We start from the raw sequence: 22,464 nt of genomic DNA on the forward strand, positions 1-22,464 counted from the left end.
GAAGCATAGTGCAAGACTTTGACCAACACCCATGCAATGGGCTTTGGAGGGTTGCCGGCTTGGGTCTAGTGTATGCTTTGGTACCTTACCCCTTTCTTCCAAGACAATCCACAATGTCTCCTGGTTGGGCTTGATTTGTACCCTACAATGAAGTCGGCCACATTCTTTGAGATCCCAAATTTTTGTTCGCTGCTAGGGCGAAAAAATCATGAGATGCAGGTTGTTGGTTCTCGAGGATGAAATGTAACAGCCAACTTCTGCACCAATTTGGATAAAACTGGGTATGGCAGAGGAAACAGCTACAGTTTCAATTCTAGAACTAGAGGAAACCAATTGTTTTTGGGCCATTTGGGGGGCCACTACAGGAGCTGTTCCTCTGCAGGATCCTAGCTTGTCGAGGACTTTTAGCAGGAGATTGGTTGGTGGAAACAGGTAAATTTGATTCCATCCGTTCCAGTCGAGAGGCATGACGTCTATCGCTTCTGCTTAAGGTTCTCGTAAGGGGCTACATAACGAGGTAGTTTCTTGTTGTCGCTCGTTGCGAAGAGGTCAATCTGCAGTTCTGGGACTTTTATCGAAAATAAAGGAGAATGAGTCTGTGTCTAGGGACCATTCTGTCTTTATCGGCTTTCGCCTGGATAGAGCATCCGCCATCACATCGCGGAACCCTTGAAGGTGAACTGCTTGATAAATGCCATCTTCTCTTCATTGCCAGGCAGAAGATGGCTAACATCACATGATTGATGTGAGGTGAACTCGAGCCTTGTCGATTACACATATTACTATCACCTCGTTGTTAAGAGCCAATCTGATGTGGACTGTTCTGCGAGGGGATAGTCTCCTCAACGTCAGGAGGACTGTCATAGCCTCCACGATGTTGATGTGAAAGTTTTTTTTAACTGGAATGATCAATTTCTTGCCCTTTCCTTTCATGCGGATGGCCTCCCCATTCTTTCAGGGAGGCTTCCGTGTGTATCGCCACTGATGTTTGTGGTGGTTGCCAGAGAAATGTCTGTGCTAGGCTCTTATTCGTTGACCCCGGCCTTAATAGTGTGCACAATCGGGTCGGTGTCAACCTTGTTGATCTCTTTGAGCGTTTGATGCGTATCTTCTCCAGACTTCTGGCGCATCCTTTGGGTGTGCTTCTAGCACCGGGTCTGTCACTACTGCGAACTGGAGAGAGCCCAGTACTCTTTCCTGTTGGCATTTTTAAATCCTCTTGTGTTGGATTAGTCTCTTGACAGATGCCGCTATTTCTCTCCTCTTCTTTAATAGAATGGAGAGGTGGTGTGACAGCATGTTCCCATGGATTCCTAACCATTGAAACTTGTGAGCTGGAGAAAGGCGAGACTTGTAGCGATTGATCTTGAGGCCCAGGTGTTCAAGGAATTGGATCACCTTTCCGGCCGCTTGCAGACAAGTAGCCTTGGATGCTGCCCGCACCCGCCAATCGTCCAGGTATGCTACTACCTGTACTCCTTCGGAGCGTAAGTGCTGGACGATCGTGTATGTTAGCTTTGTGAATACCTTTGGGGCTATGTTTAGTCCGAAGGGCATGGCTGTGAAGACAAATTTTGTCTTCTGTAGCCAGAATCCTAGGTAGGAGGAGAAGGGGCGACTGACTGGTAGGTGCCAATAAGCATCTGCCAGGTCTTTTGAGACTGTAAACGCCCCTTTTTGGTAGAAGGGTCCTTATGTGTTGCACTGTAAGCATCCGGAACTTGTTGTTCTCGATGAGCTTGTTGAGGGGAGACAAGTCTAGAATGACCCTGGGTTTGTCCGAGTCTTTCTTGGGAACACAAAACAGCCTTCCCTGGAATTTTGATGGACTTAGCTTTCCTCATTACCTTCTTCTTCAAGAGTTCTGAGGTATATTCTTCCAATAAGGGGGTGAAGTGTTGGAAGAATTTTGGAAAGGTGGATTTTTGTTCCATTTCCAACCAAGTCCATTCGTAATTTGGCTGTGGACCCAGGGATCGAAGGTCCAACGATTCCGAAGGTGGAAAAGTCTGCCTCCTACCTGGAACCTCTCATTGTTTAGAGGTTCCTGAGGACATGTTTCCATGACCACGTTCTCCTCCACCCTTGGGGGATTTCCGGAGGATCCTCTTTTTGGGCCCTTACCTTTGTAAGGCCGAAAGGTGGTCGAGTGCCTTTCAAAGCCTGGATTAAATACAGGTGACTGGCTACCAGCTGATGAGAGACCATCTGGAAGGTGGTTTACGGCTGGACTACCATTTGAGGCACCATGGTCATGGTCACGATTGGAAATTGTGCAGTTTTAATGATGATTTCCTCTTTGAGGACATGGCCCACTTTTGGAGCAGGTTCCTATTCTCCGTGGTGGATTTGGTAATGACTTCTTGGACCACTTCCTGTGAGAAAGGGTCTACGGCCCAGATACATGATGAAATCAGTTTTCTGGTTCGTGTTTTACCGTTGTTGCGGCAAACACATGCTCTCTACCGGTCCTTTTTTGACCTGAGAAAAGCCTACAAATCCATCACAAGGGTGGGGCGTTATTAAAGTCCTGCACACATTTCTAAGCAGTTCTAATGAGACAGGGAGGCGGCAAGACTATCTTTTGTATCCTGTTCCCTTCTCAAAGGATGGTTTGGCAACTTTGGAAGGTTCTCATTAAACTGCTGGCCTGCTATCTCCGGATTCAACTTCGAGACGGAGAAGGTTAGATGTACCTCTTTCCACTTCTCGCAGGTGGGAATAGCTAGAGATAATGGTTTGCATTTCTCTAGGATTGGGCAGGGTTTGCCCTCTTCGACTGCTCTCATGACACAGTCTACGGCTTTTGCTTCTTCCTCAATGCTGAGACTTTGGAGTTAGTATATCCGGCCACTTTCTGGGTCTTGGTAGGGATGACTTGTGCCTTGTCATGTTCGAGGACAATGACTTCCTTCGGTATAGTCTCCTCGCGGGATGTAGGTTCATCTCACAGTCTCACGTAGCAATCTGGGTACGCTGAAAGCTGGGCCAGAATTGAAGCTCTTCAAGGGGATTGGACCCCACATTCTAGGAGATATAAAGCTTCCCATTCAACATGGGCATGTGTTCCGTCTACCTCCAGGGGTTGGTTCGGAGCAGTGAGGGAGGTCAGATATTTTAAGGGGCTTAGCGGAGCCCCTGGAAGCGCTAAGGCGTTTCCTTTCCTGTACCTCTCTCTTCATCTCTTTGAGATCTTGCTTATTCTCCTCTTGTTCCTTCCGAAACAGTGTCAGCATCTGCTGGATCGACTCTAAGAACGTTTCACTCCTGCCAACCTGTCTAGCCAGTTGGGGAGTTGGGGCTGAAGGGGTTGACGGTATAAGTTGATATGCCGGCACAGTGAGCTGAGGGACCTCAGTCACCGTCGAAACGGATCCTTCTTAAACCGTGGGTGTTTGGACCACTCCTTATTCAGGGCCTTCTTGCAGTAGGTCCTGTCCGGTATCAATGGACACCTCTGACATCCGATCTTGGTGGATGTTCAAGCTTTGCAGAGCCTATTGATATTCATGTCCACTGTCCGTTGGATAGAGGAAGGCTGGACCTGTGCCTGAGGCAAAAACGTATTCACTTGAGCCTTAGGGAACAGTAGGCACTTCAAAGATTTGTTAGGTAGGTAAGGTCCCGGAGAGTTCTCCTGGAAGCCTCATACTCACCTTTGGTGGGTTTCCCTTGCTGTATCCCTCGACTCCGTAGTGTCAGGGATATCTTTTACAAAGCCGTCGGTCAGCAAGGTCAAGCGATTGGAGCGACCCTTCGGGTCCCAGAACCTCAGTGATCCAGATACGATGCAGCAGGGGCATAAAACCTGTACATCATATGCCCACAAAAGTCCTTACTCTTGTGGTTGCAGAACACAATTGTACACTTTGCCATTGGCTCCTCCTGTAAGGGAGAAAAGGGTTAATGAGTACTAGGTTGCTTATATCATTGACATAATATATGCTTAAAATACGGGTCCCAGTACCTCAGGGATCCGGATACAATGCAGCAGGGGGCATGAGACCTGTGCATCTTGTGGCCACAAAAGTCCCTACTTTTGTGGTTGCAGAACAGGACTGCACACTTCACCTTAGCTTCCTCCTGTAAGGAAACAAAGAGGGAAATGAGTATAGGGTAATTTATCTCACTGATAAATTTACACATGCATAAAATAGTATACTTTACTATTATTTATCATAGCTTAGGATAGTAAGCTAGAAAAGAAGAATGAAAGACACATATCTGTGTTTCCCCTCCAGGCAATTGCTATGGCCTCCTAAATTATTAATATTTTTAGTTTCCTTATTAGGGAAAATACAGAGTGGAATAACTCTTGTACGTAGAGCCGGAGTCAGAGGATACTAGCACTAACTCCACCACTTGTAAAATATTAATACTGACAGGTAATCATTGGTGTTCCGAGGATCTAGGATTCATCAGAATATTGAAGGAATACTTCACCTCAACATTTTTTAAACGGTCTCAACAATGGACTGTGAAAGGATACACAGAGTATGTTGTTAATTTCATACTAATGTATCATTATATACTGTAGTTTTCTAACTGCTGTATTGTTATACTGCAGGAATACTGGCTACTGTATTGTCTTATACTGTAGTTTAGCCGGTATGCTACCGGGTTAGGCTAGTACCTAGCGGCACTAGCTGACAGAGAGAAAGAATGGAAAGGACTACTGTATTATTATAGTTTAGTACAATAATTAGGGGTGTAGGGACTACTGTCTCTACTGTCTTCTTCCCAGAATGAGGATTCAAATGGAAGCGGAGGAATACAATCCTAGCTTCCATCCAGCCACAATTTCCGTTGCTGGCTGTACTGCCGGTTACAGGGTTTGTGGATGGCAGTCCAAGAGAGGACTGAAGAATACTCAAAAGCATAATGTGTTTCCCACCGGCAGCCGTCAGGGCTGGCTTAACCTTTCCCGGAGCTTAGCTTCCGTTAGGGAGATGGTCAAAGCGGCAACCTAACCGCCTTTGTAGGAGCCCGGCCGGTAACCCAGTCAGCCCGGCAAACGGGGTGATTGTAGAATACCAGCCACAGGAATCGTGATGGCTAAGCCGTCACTAAAGGACAGAAGGGGAAAGGAAACGGTCTTATATTTTACAGAGAAAGGTGGCAGCAGGTAAGCCTCATACTTTCCGCTGTAAATCAAGGAACCTTAGTTTCCTATACCGGTGCCGTCTTGGGCAGCAGAGGAATAAAGATTCCCTAGCCTTAGACATTGCCGGATATAAGACATGTCTTCTAGTCCACAAGGGAGAAAGGTGGCGGCAATTATACTACCCACTTTCGGTTGTGGACTAGGGAAGCCGAACTTCCTATGCCGACAACGATTTGACCGGCAGGGGAATGACTATTCCCCTATCGGTAGCGTTGTCGGCAACAAGATAGAATACCTTGAGTTACTGTTGTATTTCAACGCCGAGATACTCGCCGGCAAAGAAGATCGACAGAAAACACTATCCAAGTCAAGCCGGAGTACACTACTCGATGGCGATGACAGAAGATAGGGTTGTCGCCTGGGCTGGCGGCACTCAGGGGATAAACGGGAGATAACGTTACTAAAGTATACTAAAACGAGTTAGGCTAGCCTAACCCGAGTTGGGATCTCGGCTACGCTAGCATTACCGAGGCCCTATCGTATACGATAGAAACGTTTATTAGGAAGAGGAAATATTACATGTGTAAAGCTTATCTTCACTAGTATAATTTTGCCTAACTAGTTAGAACTTCTTTATGGCTAATTACCGGGAACGTCGTACTACTAACTAAATAAAGCATTTGTGGCGTACGACAGCGGTCTAAAATGGCCGCCTCCGGGGATGGCAGTGCTCCGCTTAACACACCTAAATTATGTTAATTTAACTGTGAGAAGGGAGCCAAAAATTATACACAGAAAAGATTAAATACTCAACTTTCCAGAAGATGAAGATGCTAGAGATTGCATGATATTCCTTGAAAACAGTAACAACACCGAGAGCAATGTGGGAAAACACCGTGCTTAAAAGGTTACGTTAAAATGAATAATAGTAGTACTTGGAGGGGATCCACCGGGTAACCACTCTTCCCCTCAAAGCGTAAAATCTATTCGGGGTGAAGACTGCCATGTGTCGTATCAAGAAATACGTACCCTGATATTATGTGATATCCTTAAAATGGAGTTTTTATGATAAAACAAAGTTTTATGAATACTTACCTGGCAGTTATATATATATAGCTGAGTCTCCGACTTCGGCAGAATTTAATCGAAAATCGCGGCAACCGCCTTGCGGTGGTTGTGTGGTTAGATGGTTAACAACCCTTACAGGGTGGTACCTGGAATCATTCCCGTTTTCTGTTCCTCAGATTATCTTTGCCCAACCTGTCTCCTGAGGGGAGGTGGGTGGGCTTTAAAATATATATATAACTGCCAAGTAAGTATTCATAAAAACTCCATTTTCATGAATAGTACTTAACTGGCAGTTATATATATATATAGCTGATTCACACATTTGGAGGAGGGAAACAGACAGAAAACATAGTTGGGGAAACAACACAAGAGTTGTAGGAGAAAAAACACCTTGATTCCTTACCTGCTAAGGTAGCTGACTTCAAAGGTTACTTCCTCTAGAGTCGCTTTCCCTTAGGAGTGTTCAGCCAGGAGTAGACCTGCTACACTGCAAACAACTCAATCGAGTCTGTCAAAGGGGTAGGACCAACAACTTGACTAGACTTCAGAAACTACCTTCGCCCCATATAATAAAAAAGAACTTGCAACCTTATTAAAACTAACCATCTAACCTTGCAGAAATAGATATAAGCTATCTATCTGGACTGAGGGAACCGTACCCCAAGATGAGGACCTCAGACAACCATAAAAAACACAAACTTATATACATGTACACAAACTAAGGTTGGGTGGGGGTAGTAACTCCTTTGCCTAATACAGAAACCGCAGCTACGTATGGGCCCAAGGTATAACACTTGTCATAGTCCACTCTTACCTCTCTGAGGTAATGAGAAGCGAAGACAGAGTTGCTCCTCTAGAACGTTGCGTCCATGATCTGCCTAACTGACATATTTTTCCGGTATGCCAGTGAGGTAGCAATGGCTCTTACTTCGTGAGCCCGTACCTTCAACAGGGCGAAGTTTTCTTCCTCACATAAGAGGTGGGCTTCCCTAATAGTTTCCATCAGGAAAAAGGACAAAGCGTTCTTTGACAGGGTTTTTTGAGGATCCTTCACCGAACACCATAACGAGTTGGATGCACCCCTCACGTTCTTAGTGTGGGCCAAATAAGCCTTGAGAGCCCTAACCGGGCAGAGGAGGCTTTCCTGTTCCTGACCCACTAGATTCGTGAGGTTAGGGACTTCAAAAGTTCTGGGCCAGGGTTTCGAAGGGTTCTCGTTCTTGGCGAGAAAGTCGAACCTTAAGGCACAAACCGCTCCATTTTGATTGAAGCCTACACGCTTCTCGATTGCCTGGACCTCGCTGACCCTTCTGGCAGTCGCTAGAGTCAAAAGGAAGAGGGTTTTCTTAGTCACATCTCGAAGAGAGGCTTGCGAGATAGGCTCAAATTTCTTGGAGCACAGAAACTTAAACACCACATCCTGGTTCCAAGATGGGGGTCTTAACTGTACCTGCTTCGTCGTCTCAAAGGACCTAATGAGGTCCTACAAGTCCTTATTCTGAGATAACTCTAAGCCTCTATGCCTAAAGACGGTTGAGAGCATGCTCCTGTATCCTTTAATGGTAGATACAGCCAGCTTAGCATCCTGCCTGAGGTACAAAAGAAAGTCTGCAATCTGGCTTAGAGAGGTAGAGGACGAGGAAACCTTGTGCCTCTTGCACCAAGCTCTAAAGGTCTCCCACTTTGACTGGTAGACTCTGTGACGAGATCCTCCTTGCTCTGGCAATAGCTTTCACCGCTTGTGCTGAAAAGCCTCGAGATCTAACGAGCTTCTCGACAGTCTGAAGGCAGTCAGATTGAGAGCGAGGGGGTTTTGATGAAATCTCTTGAAGTGGGGTTGTCTGAGAAGATCTGGACTTGCCGGGAGTCTTCTTGGAACGTCCATCAGCATGCCTACCACTTCGGTGAACCATTCCCTTGCAGGCCAGTATGGAGTCACTAGGATCATTCGTCCCGAATCGAGGGGAGCGAATTTTCTGACAACCAGATTGATGATCTTGAACGGGGGAAAGGCATACATGTCCAACCCCGTCCAATCCATCAAGAGGGCGTCCACTGCAACAGCTTCCTCGTCCGGGACTAGGGAGCAGTAGTTGGGGATCCTCTTGTTCAAACTGGAGGCGAAAAGGTCTATTACAGGTCTGCCCCACAACTTCCAGAGGCTCTGACAGACATGCGGGTTGAGAGTCCACTCTGTGGGAAGAACTTGCCCCCTCCTGCTGAGCATGTCTGCCCTGATGTTTCTCTGCCCTTGAACAAACCTTGTCAACAGCCGAGTCTTGTTCTCGTTCGCCCAAAGGAGAAGCTCTCTCGCAGTTGTGAACAGAGAGAGGGAGTGAGTTCCCCCTTGTTTCCTTATGTACACGAGAGCTCTGGTGTTGTCTGAACTGATCTCCAGTCTTTCCTGACACCGAGGTTTTGAAGGCCTTTATCCCTAACAAAATGGCCATCAATTCCTTCCTGTTGATATGCCAACTGATCTGACTCCCTTCCCAAATACCTGAGACCTCTTTGTTCCCTAGTGTTGCTCCCCAGCCTGACTCGGACGCGTCTGAGAATAACACTAGGACGGGGTTCTTCTTGAACAAGGAGATCCCTTTTCCCAACAGAGCTGGGTCCAGCCACCACATCAAAAGATCCTTGATCTTTGTCGGTATGGGAAAAGAAAAGGAGTCCTCCTGGATCTTTCTGTTCCAAACCTTTGTGAGGAAGTGTTGCAGAGGCCTTAGGGAGGATTGAGTTCCCAGCAGACTCATCCACTCCTTTGCTGAGCATTCCTGTTTCTTTAAAAATTCTTTGACTTTGTCTAGGCACCTGGTCTGCCTCTCCAGGGAGGGAGAAGCCCGAAAAAGAACTGAATTCAGAACTATCCCCAAATAGAGAATAGTCTGATTCAGCTCGGTCTGAGACTTCCCCCAGTTGACGACGAGTCCCAGGTCCTGAGTCATCGTATATGTCTTCAGTAGGTCCTCCAGACATTTTTCTTTCGACTGTGATCGGATCAGCCAGTCGTCTAGATAGAAGGCTGCCACATTCACCATTAGTCTGGTGAAAACTTGGGGAGCTGTGCTGAGACCGAAGCAAAGTGCCCTGAATTGGAAGCACTTGCCCTGGAACACAAATCTCAGATATCTCCTTGAAGTCGGATGAATGGGCACGTGAAAATAAGCGTCCTGCAGGTCGAGAGATACCATCCAGTCGCCTGGACGAACTGCAGCCAGCACTGACTGAGTCGTCTCCATGGAGAACTTCGTTTTCTCCACGAAGGCATTCAGAGCTGACATCTAGGACTGGTCTCCATCCACCAGAGTTCTTAGGAACCAGAAATAGACGATTGTAAAAGCCTGGGGAGGTAAGGTCTTGAACTGGCTCTATTGCTCCCTTGACCAACATCTGGTCGACTAGCTCCAGAAGAGGATCTTGTAACCTTCCTTGACAATCGAGAGGGACCAGGTGTCAGCCCCTCTCCTTTTCCAAGACTGCCAAAAACGAGAGAGTCTTGCCCCTACTGTTGTCTGGAGGACTTGCATCTCATTTTTTGGATCGTGGCCTAAACGCACCTCTGCTGGTCCTTGGCCCTGACTCTTGTCTTCTCCCCCTAAAATCCGCTCTCGAGGAGGTCCTGTCCCGAAAGGGCTGTTGAAACTTCTTCTCTTCCTTTTTCAGAGGAGCAGGAGCAACAGGTAAGGTTTTCCTAGCAGACCGTGACAAAAGGTCCTGAGTAGCCTTCTGTGCCAGAGAAAGGGAGATATCTCTGACCAGAGCTTCAGGAAAGACATGACGTGAAAAAGGGGCGTAAAGCAGCTCCGACTTCTGGGCAACAGTCACAGATCTAGAGGTGAAGGAGCACAAAAGGGCCCTCTTCTTTAAGACCCCTGCTGAGAAAAGGGAAGCCAATTCATTCGCCCCATCCCTTAGAGCTTTGTCCATGCAGGACATGATACTCGTCAGGTCCTTCGTGTCCTCCAGGAGTTCAGTCTTCCTGGCCAGAGTCCCGAGAGACCAGTCCAGGAAGCTAAAAACCTCGAAAACCCTGAAAATTTCCTTGAAGAGGTGATCAAGCTCTGACATGGACCACATCACCTTGGCAGAGTTTAAAGCATGCCTTCTTGCCAAGTCCACAAGAGCAGAGAAGTCACCTTGCGAGGAGGTAGGCACTCCTAACCCCAAAAGTTCCCCTGTCTCATACCACATACCGGCCTTGGAAGCGAGCCGAGATGGTGGGAAAGAAAAGGTGGTCTTGACAGCTTGTCTCCGTTCCTTCATCCAATCATCCACCTTAGCGAGAGCTTTCCTGGCCGAAATTGAAAGTTTCATTTTGATGAAGGCCGAAGACTTTGTAGCTTTCTTCCTGGTAAATTGAGACTGAGGAGAACGAGGGGCCGAAGGTTGAAATTCCTCCCCATAAAGTTCCAAAAGAGAGCGAGAAAGAACCTTATAATCACTAGTAGAGTCGGCAGGTTTTTCTTCCTCTTCCGAAATATCTTCGAGGTCCTGCTCAAGGATAACATCTTGAAGAGTTGGGCTGCAAGCAGTCTGGCACCGAGAGCTGTTTGTATCCTGGCGCCGAGCGCTGCTAACATCCTGTCGGCGAGAAGCGGTATCGTCACGATGACGAGAAACGGAATCGTCCTGATAAGGCAGGCTGCTTTCGTCCTGAAAATGCAGGCTGCCTTTGTCTTGAAAATGCAGACTGCATTCATCCTGTTTCCTAAAAAACGAGGCGGTAACGTCCTGGCGTTTCGAATGAGAAACGGAATCGTCCTGGCGCCGAGAACGAGGGGCAGTATCGTCCTGGCGTCGAGAGCAGGAGGAAGTAAATTCCTGACATCGTGCCGATGAAGAGGGTGTGCGTTGTCGTACGGCCGACGAAGTGCGCAGAGGTTTCTTGGGAGAGATACTAAGTTCCCTCTTAGAAGATGATCTCTTAACAGGTAAAGAGACGTCCTTACGTCTGACGGACTGTGAGGGAGGGTGGCTGAAAGCTTGAACTAACAATGTAAGTTGTTCCTGCATAACAACCATGAAAGCTTTAGCAACCTCTTCTGGTTCTCGTGGTTCCGAAGGAGGCAGTTGTCATACGGCTTGTTTGGGAGCGCTGGCAGAAGAAGTAGGGAGTTTAGCAGGATCAACTGGGCTAAGGACTCTCTGTTTTGTCCTCTTAACAGGAACATCGAAATCGTCTTCAAAAGGATCAGGTTCTCGGCTACTCGAACCGGGAGAGGGGGAGCGAGACTGCACATCCCGGTTCCACCTTCTCTTCGCTGGTCTTGATTCATAACGCCAATTACGTCTGGGAGAAGGATCAGGTGAAGACACAAACGTATCTGACACGCCTTTTCTATGGCGGTCAAGAGCAGCCTGGGAGGTCGCAACAGGACTGTCTGAGGCGACGACTGACTGAGGATAAGCACCTCTCACCCCCTTTCGGCTTTCGACGTACCTTCTCCCTTGGTCCTGGGAGCTTGGTAGAGGTCTAGACCTAGGGGTGTGACAGATTCGATCAGCCGCCACCTCCACTGCACTTTCACAAGCACTAATTTCACTTACACCCTTACCTTTAAAGGCCTCAAATTGTGCTTTAATGGCCTCTAACTCAGCAGCTATCCTAGTATACCCAGGGTCATCCGTAGGCACAGATCCTGTAGAAGGGGCAGGAGTTACTACATTCGGGGAAGGAATAACTTCCAAAGAGGTTACAATTTAAGGGTCAATAGATAAATCTAAGCTAGCTTCACTAGCAGACTTTGACTTTGATTTAGCTCTCCTAGCTCTATCAACTTCAAGTTTGCGCACATAGCGCTTCATAGCTAACCAATTATCATCATTTAAACCCTCGCATTCCTTGCACCTATTATCTAGTGCACATTCAAACCCCCTGCAACCCATACAGATAGTGTGAGGGTCAACCGACACTTTCGGTAACCTCACCTTGCAAATATCATTCGCACATATACGAATATGAATTTTTTCACTCATGATAATAAAGCAAAAAAGACAAAAAACAAAAACAAACACGATTGCCAAATCCCAACACAGTGTATTTCACCAAAAATGAAGTCCAAAAAAGCGATGAAGGGAAAGCGATCCGGATAAACTCTAAATGGCGGACCAACGATGTTGTCGATCCGGCCGGCAGAGATAATCTGAGGAACAGAAAACGGGAATGATTCCAGGTACCACCCTGTAAGGGTTGTTAACCATCTAACCACACAACCACCACAAGGCGGTTGCCGAGATTTTCGATTAAATTCTGCCGAAGTCGGAGACTCAGCTATATATATATAACTGCCAGGTAAGTACTATTCATAAAAAGTTATATTAAGGATACTCGTGCCAGGAGTTAGAATTCTGGAAACCTGTGGTTAATACTCTGGGAGTATCACTGTAGCCAAATATACCTTAGCTACCTAAAGAAACCTTCCATCAGGACGACACGACTGAGCCCCAAAAAATCCAATCACAGCAATGGTATCTGTTCCCCAAAAATAAGTCTGTAAAATGGGGAAGAGAGCCTGCACAGCAAGGCGGGAGACAGGTAATCAAATATGAAGGACGTTCGAGTAAGGATAAGCAATAGAAAAAAATCAAGAAATTTTGGATTGAACTGAGAAAAAATTATTCCCAAGTTCGAGAGACCTCTTGCCTGTCACAAGGCTTCACCATGGAATTGATATTTCATGTTTAAGCCAACTGACTATGCCAGGCATTCTTTCGTTAAGGGAGTAATTTTGAATCAAGTCACCAATGTTGGCACTTACAGTAGGGTATACTTTATAGCATTTGTACTCCAAGGTAAGATTTATGTAAGCAATAACTGCAGTATTAATGAGTAATAATTTACCTTTTCTGGAACATCATCAGGGGCACCAGTGTAAAAGTCTGTCTTTCTTGCAAGGAAACTAAAGAATGTATCCAGCAACTGAAATAAATTGAAAAATTACAAATTTATAGATATTACTAAAGATGCGAAAATTCTGACTTTTTTTATCTCTCCTTTTCAAAGGAATTATACTGTATCCAAATTTATACAATTGAGATGTATTCTATCAAGATATTTTGAGCTGGATAAACTGAAAAACATTGTTAACTTTTTATTGAAATACAAAATTATAAAAATTATTGCTAGTTTTAATAGGTATACAAACCAGAGTTCTTTATGCGGGATATGACTCATGTGCACTAGAACTGTCACTTGAAAGTAACTAAGCAAATTTGTATTTTTCCTAACTATACAAACCAGTGTCCTTTACATAGGAGAATGACATTAAGTTGGACTACGACAATTAAAAATTATGAGGTGTCAACAACCCGTAGCAGGGAGGCAACAAGCCCCACCTGGCTCGCTGACAAACTACGTAAATAGCAGCTGGAACTTTGAGGGCATTGGTGCTGGCCATTAAGTATGAGTAAAGAACTGGTTTGTATAGTTGGGAAATATAAAAAGCATCTTCCTTTACATAGGAGATTTACCCTTAGATAGCAGGAAGTACCCTTTTCAATTGGCTGGAAAACTTGTCCCTGCAAATGGTGGAGTGGAAGCATATGTATGTAAGAGTGAATGAAGGACGTAAAATGTTGGGGGCAGTGAAGGGAGTGGTAAAGAATAGATTGTTAAGAATGAATGTAAAGAGGGTTTTCCATGAGAAATTGATTGTACCAACTGTGACGTATAGGTCGGAGTCGAGGGGGATCAAAGTGATGGAGACACAGAAACTGAATGTGTTCGAAATGATTGATTTGATTTTTTTTTTTAATTGTCTGGCATCCTGACATCAAGGGTTATTGACGCCGATATAATTTATTATATATAAAGAATAAGAGCATATTCAATTAAATCCATAAAACTAAAGATGACAAATTCGTAGATAATTTGTATTTTTCCTAACTATACAAACCTTAGCTTTTTAATAGGGGTATTACTTTCGGCGTAGCTGAAATGACGAGCCATTAAAATTTAACGAGGGTTTACTACCCACACCGCTAGTTAGCGGGGGTAGGGGAGGGTAGCTTGCTACCCCTCCCCCCGCTCAAACACACTTGTGCTTGAACTCACTTTGCTTGGAAGTAGGATTTCAAGGGGGATAGGGCTGACGGGCAAGTTTGGTTAAATAGCTAAGGTTTGTATAGTTAGGAAAAATACAAATTATCTACGAATTTGTCATTTGTTCCGTAACTGAAATACAAACCACGCTAGTTAATAGGGGTGCCTCACCCATTAGGAAGGATGGACGTCCCAGCCAATACTGGCTTTTGGCTTAGCCTGGGAGCTCGATATTTGAGTGTGTAAGCACCCAAGAAATAAGGAGTCCCTGCACCTCGCTAGAACCTTGTTACGCAAGGATCGCGGCCTACGCAAGCTGTGTGTGAAGGTATGAAGAAGTGTGATTCGTCCTAGGAAGTTGATATGAAGTTCTTTAGATGGAAACTTGTAGACTAGGACTTTCCCAATACCACCTCGTCAGGGTATGGGGACGTAACAGTATTAACCTAATACTAGGAACACAAGGGAGCATGCCTGCAGTGGTTTGAGGTCAGCTATACAGAGAACCCAGGATGCTGCTTTCCCCAAGAGAGGGGATGATGAAGAAAAGAATAAGGGCCAGTCAAACCTTTTCATTCATGCAGACTAAAAACCGGGTAACAATGCCCTCAACCTTCTGCTACTTGTCCAATAAGGAGCTTGAGGTTTTAAACCAGCTTTTGTGCAGCCGCCACAGGGCCGATAGAGAACGTATCGAGCCTCCTGTGGGTCACGTCTTGCAGGTAGTGGGCTGTGAATGTTGTCTGACGCTTCCACACCCACGCTTGAGGGACCTGCTTCACAGAGAAATTTTTTTTGAAGGCCAGGGACGTAGCTATGCCCCTGACATCATGTGCTCTAGGGCGACGTGGCGGAGGAGGATCTGGATTCAATGCCAGATGAATGACCCAACGAATCCATGCAGAGATGGTATTCTTGGTGACCCTCCTCTTAGTCCTCCCTGTGCTGACGAATAATGCCGGCACATGAGGACGGACTGCAGCTGTTCTTTTGAGGTATAGCCTCAAGCTCTTTACTGGGCATAGTAATAGATAGTCTGGGTCATCTGTTACAGAGCGGAGACTAGAAATCCGGAAGGAATCAAACCGAGGATCCGCTACTCCAGGATTCTGAGTTTTAGCAATAAACTCTGGGACGAAGTTGAACGTTACCTCCCCCCCTCCCCTTGAATGGGCGATGTCATACGAGAGACCATGAAGTTCGCTAACACGCTTGGCCGAAGCCAAAGCTAGCAGGAACACCGTCTTCCAAGTTAGGTGGCGATCTGATGCCTGGCGTAATTGTTCATAGGGAGGTCTCTTAAGAGACCTGAGGACTCGAACCACGTTTCATGGAGGAGGTCTCACTTCCGATTGAGGGCAGGTAAGTTCATAACTACATATGAGTAGAGAAAGTTCTAGCGATGAAGAAATGTCCATTCCTTTCAGCCTGAAAGCTACAATTAAGGCTGAGCGATAGCCTTTCACCGCCGAGACCGAAAGGCGCATTTCTTCCCGCAAATATACAAGAAACTCCGCTATTGCTGCAATAGTGGCATCGAGTGGAGAGATACCCCTTCCACGACACCAGCCACAGAAGACTTTCCACTTTGCCTGGTAGACTGCTGCGGATGACTTTCGCAGATGTCCAGACATCCTGACTGCAACTTGTTGCGAAAATCCTCTCTCAGAGAGGAGATGCTGGATAGTTTCCAGGCGTGAAGTCATAGCGAAGCTACGGCTTTGTGGAAGATGTTGGCATGTGGTTGCTTGAGCAGATTGTGCCGTGGAGGGAGTTCTCTCGGTAGCTCCGTTAGGAGTTGCAGAAGGTCCGAGAACCATTCCGCATGACGCCATAGCAGAGCTATGAGGGTCATTGAAAGATTGACCGATGATCTGGTCTTGTTGAGCACCCTCCTCATCAGACAGAACGGGGGAAATGCGGAAACGTCGATGTTGTCCCACCGTTGTTGGAAAGCATCTTGCCAGAGAGCCTTGGGGTCTGGGACTGGGGAGCAGTACAGCGGGAGCCTGAAGTTCAGGGCTATTGCGAACAGATCCACAGTCGAACCCCACCAAGTCAGGACTTTGTTGGCTACTAGATGATCCAAAGACCACTCAGTACTCACTATCTGAGACACTCTGCTCAGATTGTCGGCGAGCACATTCCTTTTGCCTGGAATGAAGCGTGCCGATAGCGGTAACGAGTGGATTTCGGCCCATCTCAGGATCTCTACTGCTAGATGGGATAGCTGCTGCGAAAAAGTACCTCCTTGTTTGTTGATGTAAGCCACTACAGAGTGTATTGCCAGGTATTGTTGGAACTATTGAAGGGCTGGGAAGACAGCCTTCATCTCTAAGAGATTTATATGGAGATACTTTTCTGACTCTGACCACAGGCCTGAGGTCGTGTGGTGCAGTACGTGGGCCCCCCATCCTTTCTTTGAAGCGTCCGAAAACAGCATCAAATCCGGGGGGAGGACGAGAAGGTCCACTCCTTTCCGTAGGTTCTCGCCTGCCACCCACCACTGCAGTTCCGCAGTTCCCATAGGGATCAGGACGTCCGGGGAATCGTAACCTTGATTCCACCAGGACTTGAGTCGGCACTGGAGGGATCTCATCCTGAAGCGACCGTTGGGAACTAGACGAGCCAATGATGAAAGGTGACCGAGGAGACGTAACCACGATTGGGAGGAAGCTCTTCTCATCTGAGAAAAGGGCTTGCGACCTTCCTCAGCCTTGCTATCCTGTCGTCTGATGGGAAGGCTTTGAGGAGATTGGTGTCTATAACCATGCCTAAATATACCAGTCTTTGAGTGGGAAGCAGTGAGGACTTCTCAAGATTTACCAGTATCCCCAGATCCTGGCAAAATCTCAGAAGTTTGTCCCGGTGTTGAAGAAGGGATGACACCGAGTCTGCTAGGATTAGCCAGTCGTCCAGATAACGAAGGAGACAGATGCCAATCCTGTGTGTCCACAAAGATATTAGGGTGAACACTCTGGTGAAAACCTGTGGTGCTGTGGAGAGACCGAAGTACAGCACTTTGAACTGGTACTCTTTGTTGTCTAGGCTGAATCCAAAGTACTTCCTTGAAGACGGATGGCCTAGGATCTGGAAGTACACATCCTTTAGATCCAGTGTACACATGAAGTCTTGCGGTCTCACTGCTAGTCTGACCGTATCTGCCGTCTCCATGCTGAACGGAGTTTGTTTGACAAACTTGTTCAGAGCTGAGAGGTCGATGACTGGTCTCCACCCTCCAGACGCCTTCTTTACAAGAAAGAGTCGACTGAAGAATCCTGGAGACCCGTCGAGGACCTCTTGGAGAGCGCCCTTCTTCAACAGGGTCTGGACTTCTGCCCGAAGGGCTTGCCCCCTTGCTGATCCCATGGCAAGGGAGCTCAATGGCACTGGATTCGTCGTCAGAGGAGGTAGAGATGTTGTGAACGGGATGCGATATCCCTGACTGATTACGGAAATCATCCAGGATTCGGCCCCTAGTTGCTGCCACCTGTCTGAGCAAGTTTGTAGGCATCCCCCCACTGGTGGACATGCAGGAGGACTGCCAATTCTAGTGTTTGTGGCCTCGGCTGCTCCCTCTAGGATTCTTACCTCCCCTGGAGGACTTTTTGCCTTACCTATCCTTGACCGGAAATGGCTTACGCACCACTGTCTTCGCTGCTGTCAATGGTTTTGCGGTCTTAGTCGGACGGGACTGCTGGGGAGCTGGAAGCTTATAGGGCTTATATGTCAAAGCCCTATGAAGGAGGGAGTCTTGGTGCGACTTCCTCCACCTCTCAGCAGCCTGTTTCACATCCTTAGGCTCAAACAGGATTGTTCCTGCCAAAGAAGAATGCCTGAGCCTATTGATCTCGGTGCTAGGGACCTTCTGATGGAATCTCTCAGCCACCGCATCCCGACGTTTCAGGATGGTGTTTGCCCACAAGTTCGAGACTTGGTGGGCAAGAAACTCAATCGTGCGAGTGCCTGAGAGAAGGAACGTCTCCATAGCTTTCCTGGTACGTTCTTTGGAAAAATCCTCAGAGCGTATCAGGATACCTAAGGTCCCTAACCAGACGTCCAGCCATGAAGTCGCTTGCATAGAACACTTCGCCACCTTCTCCTGGTTAAGGATCTCGGTTGCCGAGAATGAGACCTGCCGGTTGGAGAGTCTCTCAAGAGGGACTCCCCTGGTAAGCTCTTCCAACGAATGGTGGAGAGGAAGAGCTAAACAAGGCTCCTCCAAGATCTCAAAGTACGTACCTCCTCTGCTGTACGCGAGGAGGTGGGCGGAGCGTGTTGCCGGCACTGGAACGGTTGGAGGGGGACAACTCGGAGAGCTGAACAGCGATCTTGTCCCTGGTACTCTTAACCCCCTGAGACCAGGGCAGAGCTACACTGGCCTTTGATGGTTTCTGAGTACCGAATACGCGGTCCAAGACCGTGTCCTTGCCCTCATGAGGAGGGATCTCTGGGTTGGCAAACCCATTGAGAGCTCTAATTAGAGTCAGAACTTGCCAAAACACATGCTCTGACTCCGGCTATTCCCCTCCTGACGTTGGACTTGCAGCGAAGTCTCCTGTCCCCAAAGGCTCTTCTTAGGGAGAGTCGCGGACGTTCTCCGAGTGACTAGTTGGCTCCATCCTTGGTTTTGTAGAGGACTTTGGTAAAGTCTTCGAGTCCTTCGATTCCTTCCTGGTAAGGATGTAGGACTCCGACATGGAAGATGGCAAGCTCTTACCAACCCCCTCTTGGGAAAACTTCTCAGCGCGAGGAGGGGTTTCCCTCATTGGTGCGATGGGGGAAAGTCTCATCTCATGTGATTCCCGAGGATGGGAAATACTCGTCCGACAGGGAAGGAGAGAAAGTCTGGGGGAGTGAAGGAGCCTGCCTCAAGGGTTTATGTGGAGTCAACTTAGCCCTTGGAGAAGCTACCGCGTCTGGAACTCCTCTTTTTCTCTTCAGAGGGGTAGAGACAGCCAAGGACCAAGGATCTGTGCCCTAATTCAGAGAAAACAGGCTTGAACGCCTGTGTAACAGCTCTGACTAGTGCACCGAACCAAGGTTATCGGCTGACAGACGCGCTGTCAGACACCCCCTCCGAAGGGACAGGGATAGAGGGATCCCTGGGAGGAGTTCCCAAAGGTGGGTTTGCCTGAAAAGGGATAGGGATCCTGGACCCCTCTGAATGTTTCCCCTCTGCCGCAATGCGCGCTGTTATGCGTTTGCGGGGAGGAGAATGCGGCGATGGTGACCTTGCTGTGCGTTGTCTAGCAGCCTCGCGGGCAGGAGGGTGTTGACGCTCGCGCGATGGAGAATACCAGGGGTCGCACGCGGGAGACTTCTGGTGCGCATGCGGGCGACTGATGGCACGCAGGAGCGTGCGCGGGAGACTGATGGCGCACAGGTGAACGCGCAGGAGACTGATGGCGCGCGCGCGCGGGAGAATAATCGTGGCGCGTGGGCGCGCAGGATCAGAGCGTTCTCGCCCACGTGCCCCTGAAGAGGCCGTAGGGCGAGCGCGCGCAGGAGAGATACCCCTGGCGCGTGGGCGCGTAGATGAAGCCTGTGTCGCTCGTGGGAGCGCGTCAGGATGGTGGCGCACAACTGCAGGAGAGGATGGACGAGGTCGCGTGTATCCTCATGGCAGGGGACTGCGCGTCTGCGGGATGGCAAGCGCTGGAGAAAGCTAGCGTGTAGGCGAGCGCTGGCGTGTTGGCGAGTGCTGGCGCGTGGGAAAAGTCAGAATAGACTTTCCCACAGCGGCCACATCCGAAAATCGTGGGCGCGCAGGAGAGACGACTGCTGTCCGAGGGCGCTGGCGCGCATAGGATCACTAACGTGCAGGGGAACGCTGGCGTACAGGAGAGCGCTGGCGCGCAGGACGTTGATGGTGCGCAGATGAGGGATGGCGCGTGGCTGGGCGTGGGCGCGCTTGCTCAGGCAAAGCCTGGCACGCAGGAGAACGTGGGCGCATATGCTCTGCTTTGCTAGCATAGCAAGTGAGGGAAGTATGCGCACGTTGGCGCGTATGCCCTTGATGCCCTGTATTAGGGTTAGATGATGCCTGACGAGCGTGAAGGTCAGGTTTCGTCGGAGCGTAGCGCACATCAGCACTCAGGAATGGTGACGGCAGGTCAGCAGGTCTGACGGGTGGAAGGTCGACGTGTCCTTTGAAAGGACGACCTTCCACCGAAGGGGATCGCGAGCGATCCGCTGAGAGGTCCAGGACCAAAGCAGGAACAGTCGGTGATCGCTGGCGAGTCTCCTCTGCGGGGGACTGCAACGAAGATGTAGAACAAAAGAGGCGCCTCCTCACCGCAGGTTAAGGAAGGCCTCTCTGGCGAAGAGGAAGCTAATAGTCGGCGCTGGTGGGCACACTCGGCAGCCTTCATGGCGATCGCTCGCGAGTTTTTGGAATCTGTCGACCGTCGGAGACGTCAGCTATTTATATATTCACCGGCTAAGTTTAATATTTAAAATGTGTAATTTACTGGTAACCCAGGAATGATAGGCCATTGTCATGACCTTTAGTTCTGCTTGGTAATTTTAATTGATGACCTATTGAAATTTACAGGTGATGACCTATTGAAATTTACAGGTGATTACCGAACTGAATGGAGACATATGTGTTATACCCACTACTTTGCATCTATAGCTGTAATTACTTCAGGACCTCGGGCAGTTAATGAGAGCCTCTAATAGTTTATTAAGTTGCTTATGTTTACTTAAGGGAAGTTCTCAATTTATGTTAGTATATTGTTAATATACAAATTAATTATGTTGTGTTTCCTTGGTGCCTATAGTTTTTACAAGTGTTTTTGGTGTCTCCTTGAAAAAATTTAGTTCATGGCGACCGTGACAGGATAGTTGCAAGTTAGGTAATGAAGAGGCTCTCAAAATTAGGTTGCACTAGATTAGCTGTAGCTCACTCCAACGGGTTTTCTATTAGCGATCATTGTTATTGGTGATTTTTTTGTTAACTAATATATAATGTCAAATTTAAAATTGCTTATTACTCAGAAAAAGGTTATTCGTAAAAAAGTAACTGATGCCTTTAATAAATTGGGGTCCTATGCAAATTTTACTGCATCTCAGAAAGTATCGGAAAAGGGTCTCCTGTTTAGTTACCAGAAGGGTTTGTTAGACTTGGATTCTAAAATTCAAAATTTAAAGTTCGAGGATAGCACAGTTACAGAACTCGAATTAGAAGAGGAATGTTTGGGTTGCATTGATTATTTAGAGAAAATAGAGAGATGTTTGCCTTTACAGTACTTGAAGTTTCTCCTTCCCGTAGCGTCACGGACACAGCTCTTAGTTTACTAAAGCAGCCAACAGCGCCCCTCCCAAAATTCAGTAGCAAGGAAAATGAGAATCTCTTGCAGTTTTTAGTAGAATTTGAGGCTACTACTGGTGTTTATAAATATCCTGATAGGGATTTGTTACTTTTTCTTAAAGAGCAAGTTGAAGGTCAGGCTAAGGTTTTGCTGAATTCTCTTGAAGCAGATAAACAGTTACCAAGATGCTAAATCGCTCTTGATTAAAGCTTTTGCTTCGGAAGAAATTAGGAAGTCTTCCACCGTTAAGAAACTAACAGAGCTGAAACTAAATCCAGGTGATGACCCATTTAATTATGTTTCTAGGTTAAGGAATCTATGTGAGTCTACTAAGGTTTGGCAAATGTCCTCTGATGACTTTTTGACTTATTTTGCTTGGCTAGGTTTGAATGATGAATTTAGGAAAGAGTTAGTGCAAATTACTAATAAGACTTCTCCTTCAATTACGGAAATTTTGGATAACTTTTTTGTAGCCTGCGAGAGGTATGAAAACTCAAGAAAAGTGTCAATTGTTACGCCTTCAAAGCATTCCTTATGCAATGGTAGTGCTGAAAATGCTGATAGTTTTGCTAGTTTGGCAGTTAAAGTGCATTCTCCTAAGAATAAAGTCCTACTTAGTTGTTCGTTATGTTCTAAGGTTCATGGTAAGGATTTCAATCATTTACTATATAAATGTACTAAATTTCCTACTCCACAGTCTAAAGTAGATAAATTGAAGTATTTTAAAGGCTGTTTGAAATGTGCTAGTTTTTCGCATCCCACTGCTAAATGTAATTTTAGGTTTAAACAAAAATGTTTTAAATGTTTTGGCTGGCATTTTTCATTTCTGTGTAACAAAGATAATTCACCTGATTGTAAGAAAAGTGAAGAAGCTATAGCAAGCACAGAAACAAATAATGGGGTTACAGTGTTCTCAAATTTCGTTAGTGACT

At 47.1% G+C, this 22,464-nt stretch overlaps 1 protein-coding gene across 1 annotated transcript in view; it reads right to left on the reverse strand.

Moving 5' to 3' along the window:
- Positions 1–22,464, reverse strand: part of LOC137655051 (nuclear migration protein nudC-like) — a 146,940-nt gene that overhangs the window by 58,437 nt on the left and 66,039 nt on the right. The window contains exon 2 of the mRNA XM_068388946.1: positions 13,017–13,094. Within this exon, the coding sequence (XP_068245047.1) occupies positions 13,017–13,094 (78 nt within the window). The remainder of the gene's footprint in view (positions 1–13,016; positions 13,095–22,464) is intronic.

The sequence above is a fragment of the Palaemon carinicauda genome, chromosome 16 (assembly GCF_036898095.1).
Source record: "Palaemon carinicauda isolate YSFRI2023 chromosome 16, ASM3689809v2, whole genome shotgun sequence".
Classification (NCBI taxonomy): Eukaryota; Metazoa; Arthropoda; class Malacostraca; order Decapoda; family Palaemonidae; genus Palaemon; species Palaemon carinicauda.